At 27.6% G+C, this 12488-nt stretch overlaps 1 protein-coding gene across 3 annotated transcripts in view; it reads left to right on the top strand.

Moving 5' to 3' along the window:
* LOC129960173 (phosphofurin acidic cluster sorting protein 1-like) overlaps positions 1 to 12071 on the top strand; it is a 28032-nt gene extending 15961 nt beyond the window's left edge. For all 3 annotated transcript variants that reach the window (XM_056073379.1, XM_056073377.1, XM_056073378.1), the window contains 2 exons: positions 4033 to 4102; positions 4223 to 12071. In XM_056073379.1, the coding sequence (XP_055929354.1) occupies positions 4676 to 7249 (2574 nt within the window). In that variant the 5' untranslated portion in view covers positions 4033 to 4102; positions 4223 to 4675 and the 3' untranslated portion in view covers positions 7250 to 12071. The remainder of the gene's footprint in view (positions 1 to 4032; positions 4103 to 4222) is intronic.
* Positions 12072 to 12488: the final 417 nt, after the last annotated feature.

The raw sequence follows: 12488 nt of genomic DNA, 5'->3' as shown, positions 1-12488 counted from the left end.
CCCAGTAAAGCAGATAGTTGCAGTTTAGTAAATTTAATTTTAAAATGCATATCTAATTCACGGTTAAATCATAAAAACATTAAAAAACATCCTCTAGCATTAAATATGTGGAGATCATTGATGAACTTTTATTATAATAGAATATAGGGTCATTGAAAAAAGTTTAACATTTTATGTTGAACTGTTTTTTTATTGTAATATATGTATATGAATCACATATGTTACTGTATTTTTCCCTCTTTTACAATGAATTTTTTTTTCATTAGATTTATTCTCAATTTTGACTCGAACTTCTTATTTCTCTGGCACAACTTGAGTTGTTTGTCGAAAGCAGTTATATCAAAAAGCTGTTGTAAAAGTACAGAATGATTTATAATTTTAAAATTTTAATAATAACAAAGGGAACACGATTGTGTTGTAAATTATTGATATTGACCTTCAAAAAAGTATCTGAAAAGTATTTCTCATAATCTAAAAAATTAAAAATATTTCAATCAATTTTCAAATATGTCTCCTTTTAATATGTACAGATTTCATTTAAAAAAAAAACCTGATTACATATTTATAATTGTTACCTCTTCCAATTTCTCAGTGCCAGCTTGCAGTTTTTATTCTTTTCAAAAATTCTGCCTGTTGAAAAATCCTTATATATGAAATGAGACGTTTTGGATCAAAAGATTTAAAAACTAACTCAGTATATGCAAATATAGAAAACCGTCCAGTCTTTCATCATTTTTATTTCTAGCTGTTAATATGATAATTTTTCCCTCAGTATTTTTGCTGTTTTTTAGAAAAGAATCCTTGTCAAATTAAATGAATTATTTCGCAGACTAAGAACTCTAAATACTTTTATTTGTATGTGTATTTATTGAAAAATAATAACAGTTAAACTATCAAAAACCTATATATTGCTCCCTTCGTATAAATAAGACTTCATGTAGGTTTAGAATAAAACAAAATATTTGCAAATTTGAGTCTTTTTATTGTTCTTTGTTTTGGGCACATGCTTCTGTTGTGGTATAGTGGTAGACAAGGTTTTACGGAATTTTATAGATGGCAGTATAAGGCATTCTTGCTAAAATTATAACATATATTTATTGATCATTAGATTAATTACAATTGAATGGTTGCTTAACAGTAACAATGTTCTGTCCTGAGTGATATTGTTGCCAGGGTGTAATGGAAGAGATGATAGGGAGGGTGCAAAAAGGATCACTTCATGTTAAAAAATATTTCTGCACTTAAAATGTATAATTACTTTATCTAGGTATCGAGATTTTGAAAAAAATGTCATCAATAAAACAAAGAACATTAAAATAGAGTTTTTCAAATATATTAATTTTAAATTATACTAATATTAAATAATTTCAGTGTAAAATCATGACATGGATGATTAATATTTAAAATATCATAAATTTACAAATCAATAAATAAAATACATTTGAATGATTGTTTCCTAAATTTTTTTAATCCCTTCTTGCCACCACTTTCCAGTAGCTAATTAATTTTATTCGTTTGAAGTATTTACCATATTTTTGAAGGCAAGTGTTAGACGAATGCAGTATCTTGAGGAAATATCCTGACATTTTTTTCATATATATTTCTCATAAAAAAATATAAAAAAATACTATAACAACATTGCACCATATTTAAGCTCCTCTAGACATCCCTAACATGCAATCTTTTTTATTTTATTTTTTTTAATTACGTGTTCCATATGCAAAAGCATTCATACATAAAATGGCATCCAGAGATTTTACTAAAACAGCGCCATGCCTGCCTGCTTGTCTTTATACTGTAATTCGCTTAATCCGTCATTTCAGTTAAATTAATGCTAAACTGATACTGCAGTTAAATCTATATAATAATATATGATTCTGAACTAGTGTGATTGACATGTTACTAATTATCTATCTTCAGCGACCAACTGATTCACCCATCAAATTTTCATAATCCAGCTAATTTTAATTTAGCTGTTGAACTTGTATAACTTTTGGTGAGCTGAAAGCATTAATTGCTACCAACTTCTAAGAAGTAAATTGCAAATTATAAAGAAAAAAAGTGTGAAATAAAAACATATAACTATATGAATTAAATTTTGATAAGCAAATAGAAAGGAATATGAACTGAATGTTATGCAGCTGATGAAGTTTGTGAAGTAGGGTTTTACATTTAAATGTTAAAAATGCACTAGTAGTATGACTTTCTGAAAAATAAGAAATTAATTTAACATTACTCTTTGTTTTGGTCAAATTTGAATTTAATTGAAAATGTAATAATTTACATTAATTAATTTGTTACTAAATAGATATTTAAACAAATTATGCTGAAAAGTTGAATAGTAGATTAATTGCTACAAGTGCTGTTACTCGTAATCAAAGTAAACATCTTATGAAATGCCTTATACTTATCAAGTACTTGAATTTTAATGACACTCTTCAAACAGTAGAAACATCCATAGGTTAAGAAGCATCAAGTTAAAGAACCATATGAATTCTACTGCAACTCACTATAAAATGTGATAGAATATAAAAAGTTACAACAACCCTCTAAATTATTTGTCTACATAGAAAATGAGTCGCATATCAAATATAATTCTGCAGCATTATAAATTATCATATGCTAATTATAAGAGAAAATGTAAAAACAAGGGGCAAAAACCAGTAATATCAAAAAGCTGTAAAATATCTAAAAATGTTACATTCTTGGTGAAAAAAAAATAATAATGGTTTCTTTTACTGCCATTAAAGTTGTATGTTCTTCTAATGGTTAATACAATAATTCAATTTATATGAAATTAGAAGTTATATAATTATATCTTAATTGCATTGCTTGAATGAAAAAATTTGAATAATAGTTTCAGGTATTAACTCTTAAAGTAAAGAGAGTTGCCATTATCTAATAAAGTGCACAATTAAAAATGTGTGTAGCTTTTGAAAATATGAAATTATTCTAAATATTTAGTGTATTAAATAAATATCACTTGACAAATCCAGTGGCAAATTTTCAAGTAGGCATTTGCCTAGAACTAAGCTAAAGATACCTACAGGCAGTTTTTTAAATTTTGTTTGCCTAGTTCTAAGATAAATAAATTTATATAAAAAAATACAGATTCTTTGAATTTAAAATATTAGATCTATAATATAAGCTCATAATGAATTATTAAAGTATAAGAAATTATTTATAATGCAATGGAATATTAAACATTCATTAACTCTGATAATTTTCACTTGGCTGGTTCTGCAAAATAATTGTGTAGTTATATTTTCTTGAAATTTATTAATTAGTGCAATAAGGTGACTAAATCTACAATTGTCAAATCTATTCCTGAAAAAAAAATTACCATACCTAAAAGTTGCTCACACTGAGAATGAGAAAAATATTTGTAAAATCAAAAATCACATTCTATACTTTCATTTTTCATAGCATAATAAAATTCTCGATTAAAGAAGTTATCTGGGATGTAAAGATATTTTTTAACAAAAGACGGACAATTAATTTAAAGATTTAGTGAAAAAATGAAGTAAGTTTGATGCAAGTTTCAGCAATAAAAACTATAGTTGCAAACCATAATTTAAAATATATTTTCAAAAAATTTTAATGGAAATATTTCATGATAGTTGAATTTATTTCCTTTAAAAAATAATTTTTGGAATTCTATGATGATGTAAAATATATTTTTGTGTGATAATATTTTCAGAAGCTATCACCAAAACATAGAAAAATTTCGCTAGCTTTTTTAATTAATTAGAAGTAACAATGGTACACAATACAAACTAAGGTGAATGAAATTCGAACATGCATGTACTGAGTTTTATTTTGTTTTGATTGTTATTCAAATTTATATTAACTATTATTGATTTTTGCAAGATTTTCCCCCAAGAAAACTTAGTAATTATTTCCTTTCCTTTGTCCTTAATTTTAATTTGATCATGTAAGAAATTTAATGTTTCAGCTTTGTTTAATCTAAACCTTCTGCTTAAATTTTAGGTACTTCTATGTTATTTAGACCACTTTCTACTTTTTTTTCAGAATATGAAATCTAAATATATGTGTCAGATTAAAGTTGCTGTAAGCCAATTCATGCAAGATTCTGGGTTAGGTAATTTTTTTTTAATTCTTAAAAAAAAAAAAAAAAAAAAAAAAAAAAAAAACTGTTGCTGGAATGCAACCATTTGTGTTTTTAATTTCAGATTTTGAATCTATGCATTTTTATTTGCAGATGTATTATTACATAAATGGGATCGCTGTCAAGTGCATCAGTTAACAAGCATTGGTTGTTTGATGAAAAGCAACTTTGTATAGTATATATGGAACTCTTAAAGAAAGGAAATAGCTAACAGAAATCTTGAACATTTAAAATACTCATTTATGTGGGCTATTCCGACTCAAAACAATGCTCTTACTACTGTAGTTTTCTAATATTGTGGATTTGTCTCAGATAAAGTGATATTTAAATTTTATTGTATTTATACAATTTAGAAAATTTCTGTAATATATTTCTGAGTGTATATATTTCTTAACTCCATTATTTATTTTTCATTTTTTGTCCACACATGTTGTTTCCTTTTTTTTATCAACACAAGATACTCCTCTGTTAAGTTTTATTTCCGTTACTCTATATATATATATATATACTCATATATGTGTAATTGTTAGATTATAAAATTTTAAAATGGCTGAAAAATCAAACAAGCCTTCCAATGTGTGGGGGAAACCTGTTCCTATGAAGCTATTTGCAGCATGGGAAGTTGATCGAACACCTCCAAACTGTATTCCTAGATTATGTACACTAAATTTGACTAGGCTTATTCTTTTGAAACCTGTTGTTGGGGATATGAATTCTGTTATAATAGCCGTTAAGATGCAAAGCTCTAAGAGAATACTGCGATCGAATGAGATAATGGTACTTAATAATGGCCTTATTGATACTGAGCTAGATTTGACATTCTCCTTACAGTATCCACATTTTCTTAAGCGTAGTGGAAATAATTTACAAATAATGCTTCAAAGAAGGAAGCGCTATAAAAATCGAGCTATTCTTGGCTTCAAAACTTTAGCTGGAGGCGTAATTAACATGGCCGAAGTTCTCCAAAGACCTATGGACAAAGAATTGGAATTGCATTCTAACAATAAAGAGAAAAGTGAAATTATTGCTAAAATTTTTATGTATGCCATTTCTAGTCAACCTGTGGACCATGAAGAAGCTGATAGACAAAAAGTACTAAGAGGCATTGAAAGAGTTGCAGAAGTTGATAATTTTTCTGATGAAGAAGAAGAGTATACTTCCAATGAAGATGGATGTGACAGTGAAGCTGTTGTAGAGGAAACAGCAGCCGCTGGAAATTTAAGTCATCGATCCCATCTTCGAAAATCTTTAAATCCAAAAATGTTTCAATCCTCTGGAGAACGTCCTGATCCGGCAGAAAGAAATATTAAACAAAAAATTATTGCCTTACTTAAGAAATTCAGAATACCTGAAGCTGAGGTATCCGATTCAGAACAATATCAAGAAGAGCTTGAACAGGAGCTTATTTCTCAAAACCCCCAAGAATTTGAAGATCTTATTGATGAACTTGAAAGTATGAGTGATAGTGGTCCAGATGTTGATGATATCAGTATTTCTTCCACTCCAAAGCCTAGTTTAAGGCCCTTTTTCTCATCTGGAACCTTGACTGCTTTAGACAAAACAAGTATGCCAATGATAAGTGATGACAGTTCTCGAAAAACTGATGATAATCATGAATCTGGAACTGACCAAGAAAATACTGATACTAGTCAAACTGCAAGTCCACCTAAGTCATTAACAATGGATGATAAAAAGGCTTTCATGCAGTCCAGCACTGAAAAGGAAAAGAAAACTCGATTATTTACGAGAGAGAAAAATGCATCAAAAGACAAACGATCATCCAGCTCTAAAGAGGGTAAAGAGAAATTATGTGAAAAGTCCACTTCGAAAGATTCAGAATGCAGTCCTCAGAAAACAGTTCTAGAGCAACTAGCTAGAATTTTCCCTTCTGATGATTCCATACCAGATCATGTAATTGTTGTCAATGCTATAGATGTGGTTGGAAATTGTTTAGCTGTTCAACTGTTAGATAGGGATGAAAATGTAATAACAATTCTTTCTAATTCGGATTTAAGAGCTTCGTTTTCATGTCTAATGAACAAAATACAAAAATTTTGTAACTGCAATTCTCGTGCACCGCAAACTATTAAAATTGGTATTCTAGGGCAAGATAGTTTTTTTAGTTCTGTTTTACGCTTATACGTTGAACATTTTTCTTCAAAACCATCGGAATGGCAGACTTATGTAAAATTTTGTATTGTTCCTTTATCTACCAGTAGTTCTGTTGCTAAATCTTTGAGTAGTGTTGATAACACATATTTGAATATGTTCATGGATAGCTCATGGAAAGATCTTATTGATCATTGTAGTGAAGCCTCGACGACACCCGAAATACATATTACTGTCGAACGAATCTTACATTATATTAATAATGCATCTTTTTTGTGGCAGATGGCAATAGCTGAAGCTATGGTGACATACAAGGAAAAGAGTTCTGATGATGAATCATCTCAAATTTTTATTCCTTTTGTTACCGATGTAAAAATTGGCATGATGGAAGGCATAACACAAACCACATCAATAGATTCTGAAGAAATGTCAGCAAATTTAACTGTCCCAGGCAACTCTCCTCCTTGTAATGTGACTGAAAAAGGACCTCGTGAAAGTACAACACCGCCCAGTTCACCGAGTATTTCTAGTGCTTTTCTTGGAACTAATTCTTCAATAACTGCTTCAGTATCAACTTCCGGAGAAACAATGGATCTTCAGCTAGACTATTGGATTCTACCACAAAAAGGAGAGGCTAATAAAAAGAGTGAAACTTCAAAATTAAGCTTGAAAACAACATTCAGAACTCTTCATATCTCAAGAATAAGTAGCTCTGCTGATTCAGGTACTTCATCCCTTACACTTACCTATGTCACGAAAGAAAAGAAACAAAAGATAATGCGTTTAGGAAAGAAAAAGGAAAAAGAAAAGGAACTGGATAATCGTTATCAGCAAGTCGAAGGCATTCATAGACTTATATGTTCTTGCCGTACTTTGCAGACTCCGCTAAAAGTGACTATCGATGGAGTTGAGTGGAGTGGTGTGAAATTCTTTCAGCTTACTTCCCAATGGCAAACTCATATAAAGTATTTTCCTGTGGCATTATATTCCATGCCAGAGCATGCTTGTTAAAAGTCTTTGTATTATGTAATCCGCTTTTAGTGCCAAGAGCATGTTATATTTAGTCCCAGGAATTTGCTTATCTTTATCTATTGATGTTTAACTTCTAAATTATTGCATGTTCTGTTTATATAATAGAAATTTCCCCAAAGTGTATTAAGTATTTTCCAACCTTAGCAGAATTGATGTTATGTTTTGTGCTGTGTTAACTTGTATTGATATAAATATATATGTGTATGTGTATTTACGTGTAATGTATTTTTTTAAATTGGAAGTAGTTTTGATTTTAAAGTTTCAAAACTTTTCTGTTGGAGCAAAATGTGTTTTGCTCATTGAATAGCTGTAGGTATAGTTGTTACAGAATCGCTGTTGTCTGTGATAGATTGCTGTGTTGAAAAATGTGTTGCAAAAGCTTTATGTAAATTGTAAATTTTTAAAACCTGAAGGCTTTGAATATCTTATTTATAATGCTCCGAGGTAATTTTACTATTTTTGTAATTTTCATAAACATATTTCGCCTATTGCACCCTCATATTTTCTTATATTGTACTGTAATTTTTGTAATTGACTTAGATTAAAGTTTCAATGAAAATAAAGATTCAATGAAATAGTTGATATACCATTAGTTTAATTTAAGTGGGTGTAATAGTTTCAAATTTCTTTGATCGCATATATTGTGTAATAAATTAAATTAACTTGCTTAAATACTCATTCTGTAAATGAGGTCTTATTTTATCAGTGACACATTCAAATTGATTGTCCGATTAAATTGATAATATTGTAAGGATCTATTGTACAATGCAAATGCTTATACGTATCTGTTTATTAATGAAATCTTTATGTAGAGACTGCTTAGATGTTTTTGAAGATTAGAAAATCTCATGAAATTACATGATTACAGTCTGTTAGTGCAATTATGTATAGTAAATATATTGTGATGTTCAATTTATGTTACTATGATCTATGTTTAAAATACTCTGTTGTAACTTGTTAAGTTCCAGAATGATTAATCCCAGATGAAAATTCAGTTAAATATTATAAGTTTCTTTAACCCAGATGTTTTGTTGTAGAGTTGTTCTGGTTGGCTATCTCTTACTCATAAGATTCCAATCAGTATATGTTTAAAATTTCATGAATTCTTAAATAATTGTGAGTTACCTTATGAATTCTTATTATAACTTTAAATCCTCAATGAAGAAATAAACTTATGTAATTTAGCAACTTTTACTTTCATGAGAAATATTATTTTTAGATTATGTCAGCAAAAACATTTTATTTTAGTTGGCATCTACCCTTCGAATTCTGTGGAACACAATACTTCAAGTTGAAGATTCATTTTTTTTTTTTTTTGAAGTTTCTTTTAGATAGATTTAATGTGATAGTGTTTAGGATACCTATATCTTTCTTAAAAGAAATTTTTGTGGTAGAATAAATTAGTAGTTGTTTTTGTGTGCGTCATAAATAATGATTTTTATGGCCTTTTAATTTGTGCAGCTGTTATAAAAAATCTATAATTATACTGCCGTGTTGATTTGAGAATTAGAAAACCTGCAACTTTGTAATTGCTTAAAAAGTTTCTAGAATTAAGCTATCCTTTAGTAGGGTGGTGTGTATAAATACTCAAGTAATTTTTATTTTTTATTTAAATTTTTCATTCCATTTTCATATAAGTTGTTTTATAAAAGTTTTCAACTGATTTCATTTTAATGTTTTCCTTTACAAAAACTTACATAATCAATGATTTAACAGCCTTTTGGATGTTAGATTTGAATGTTTTCTACTATTAGAAATTGAGTAGTTTTTGTGATGCTGCTTCATTCCCATTACATTTGTAGCGTTGTTGAAACTTTGTTTTAATTAGGTCTTTAGTGACTGTACTAACTGTTCAAGTTCTCATCTTTTAAAAAGTATTATCATTCCTCCCTAAATTATTTGTTATCCAATTATCCAATCAAGTGTATCATTTATATGACTTACTAGTTTTTTTTTTTTTTTTTTCAAATGACTGATGAATATTAAAGTTCATTTGCTACTCTGTGTTCGATTTTAATATTTCTCCAAAAAAATAAATTTCCAAAGAAAAACATTTGTATGTCTAATTATTTACTAATTAATCAGGCTTAAATTTCAGAAAAATTTAAAACCAGTAGTAACAAATAAATATGTTTACCATTTTTATTTAATATTATTTATGAAGTACTTGCCTAGTCTAGATTATTATATTTTAAAATGCTTAAGTCATTATAAGCTTTGTTGTTAGATAATAAATTGTTCATTTCATTAAAATATGTTGTTATGATTAGATTCTATTGTCTCAATATGCTAGATTCTTTGAGAAGAAATTGTACTGATTGAAATACATAGTCTGTAATTTTCATGATGAAAGAAAAAGGATGTTAAGTTTATCGTGTTCTGATTTATAAAACATGGAAAATTGTGAAAATGCAATAATTTGACTTACTCGATTACTCTTGGTTAAAGGAAAATATTCTCTTTCAAAATATAGGTATATTGTTGATTTTAAATTATACACGATTTAGATTTTTCTTGCTAATGAGAAAGAAAATGAATGGAGTGTGCTAATATTAATCTTAAGGAACATTGTAATTTGTGATTACATTTTGAAAGCTCATTTTCAAGTTTACTTGCCTGGAAGTTGAAATCGAAGGGAGGGGAAATTCCTGATGTGAAAAATTAATTGAATGTAACTGTGTTGATTTGATATTCTCAACTTTTTAAAAACTATGTATTTGTAGTACGAGAATTCGTATCCTTATAAAAGTTCCATAATGACTTTTTTCACTAAAAAATTACTAGTGAATTTTCCTTTTAAAAATATATCAGACTTGTTTGTTGAAAATAATTTTTTTAATTACTGTCAGTAATGTCTCATGTGTTGCATGAAATAGAAATGTAATAAGTCATCATGTTTAGACTTATTTAGCAGGTCTACCTCATTAAACAATAACTGAGATATTGGTGATCATTTCAATATTATCCAAATAAAAATACTCATAATGCATATTTAAAATCTGATATCAGTCAGATACTCAAAGAGTTGTAAATTAAAGCATGTATTTGTTTAAAATGAAAAAATATTCTCTATTTTTTGTTACTTTAATTATAAATAATGCTCATGATTTTTTTTCCCTTTGAAAGTTATTTTTGTCAATAATGTTTGATTGTGTTTTATTGCTGTGAAACTGAAATGCTATTCTAGTCTTTCTCAGTCAGTGTAGATATGTGGTATATTATTCTAAATGTGTTAATTTTCAGTATTTTCTCTAACTATAAAAAATTAGGTGAATTTTTGTTTTAAAAAATGATTTATTTGAAATATATACTTTGCTATGCAAAATTTTGGCAATTACAGTTCTTCTGTAGATTGTTTTTCTCAGATATCAAGTTTATTAAAGACGACTTCAATGTATGTTTTTAATGTAATTCATATTTCTTTATTTCATGATGCAAATTTTTAAAAGTCATGATTGATATTTCTCTCTGTATTAACTATGGAATTTCTTTTGTTATGAAATCATGTGAAAATACTATTTGAAATGCATCTACTTAATTTATTGTGTGCAAATATAATTCAAAATTAGATCATTATTTATTAAATATTAACAATTTTGCAAAAATAATGTTTCATGAATACTGCTTTTCTTTAAATATTTAATTGCTGTGACTATGCAACAGCTATGACTTTTCTTGACAAGAAAATCGTATCTTTTGTTGTTTAGTCAGTTTTTTGAAAGAGAGTGACATTCATTCATTTATTGGGATTTAATATTCTAGAGTAAATTAAAACGATATGCAGGGTAAGATGTTACTATTTGTAACAGTTTCATATTTTGCTAAATAATTCACATAATTTCATCTTCAGATTATTAGAACCAGCTTAAGAAAGAGGCTGTGCATTTAAAAATATATATATTTCTTTTTATAAATCACTGCCTTTTTGCTTTTTCACTAGGTAGCCGAAAATTTCCTATTATGGATTTTATAAATTGTTTAGTATTATAAACTGTTATCTTTATAATTTATTATGAATGTGAAAGTATTATTTTCGGAATTTAACTCATTTTTGACTTAATTGGAGAATGTTACAAAAAGTTCATTGTACCTTGCATTTTAATTTTTAAACCTATAATTTATAAAGTTTCCTTAATAGTACCATCTCGATTTTTAAAAAAAGGCTGTTAATGAAATATGTTAAATCTTATTTACTTCAAAATTTTTACTATCAATGTATTACAATGTACGAAAGTACTAACATTGGTAATTTAAAAATAGACAAATTTCCTGAAATATTTCTTTAGCAAATATGTTAATATAATTATTTAGTCATGTGTCATAAAGATTTATTACTCATATTAAATTCAGTATATATTTGTTGATAACTGTGGTGTGTATTTCTAGTTAAACAGCTATATTGATGTCTGCACCATTAAGTTGATTCTGTGATAGTTGTTTGTGAATATAGCAATATTAAAATTCATTGGTTTCTAACTTAATAAATGTATAAAAGAAACTGTAAAATCATATTATTTTTCTAAATTACTGTGGATTATTATTTTTTTTAGTACATTAATTTTAACTTTAATATTATTTTTTTTCATTATGGGAAAATGCAATTATCTTTGCTACTTTAGTAGGTGCTATATTGCCGATTTTGTTTTCACACGAAAAATAGTAAACATTATCATGTTCTTTTCACTGTAGAATAAACCTGTATAAACTGTAGTGAATAACAATATTTCAATTTTGTAAATGCTTCATCAGATTGCAATTTTGTTATGTGTTCTGTGTGCATTGCATACAATAGAATAAAAATATTAGCTGTCTGAGAAAAAGCTTCCTGTATTAATTACTAGTTAACTTATTTTGCAATTTTAATCAAAAATTTGTATTTTTTAACATTTTATACTGATTTTGAATTCTTATTACTTATTTGACAGGGTTAAATGAAAAGAAGTGGGGGGGGGCATTTATCTTGGATGTAGAGAGCACCATTTAAAAATAATGGCAATAAAACAACCATCTTACCTCAGATTATTCACAATTTTGAATGAGCTTTTGATCATATTGACGCTGGTATTTATCTCTTTATGTTCGATTATCTGTCACTGAATGATCTCTCCATATACTTTTCTTGATGTACGTTCTGTGGAATATCCCCTCCCTTCTTTAAAGGAGTGTACAACTCCTATGGCATGTAAATAAAAGATCTTTTTAATATGGAATTCGATTG

The sequence above is a fragment of the Argiope bruennichi genome, chromosome X2 (genome assembly GCF_947563725.1).
Source record: "Argiope bruennichi chromosome X2, qqArgBrue1.1, whole genome shotgun sequence".
NCBI lineage: Eukaryota > Metazoa > Arthropoda > Arachnida > Araneae > Araneidae > Argiope > Argiope bruennichi.
The sequence above is the reverse complement of the archived record's forward strand: the minus strand, read 5'-3'. Positions and strand labels throughout refer to the sequence as shown.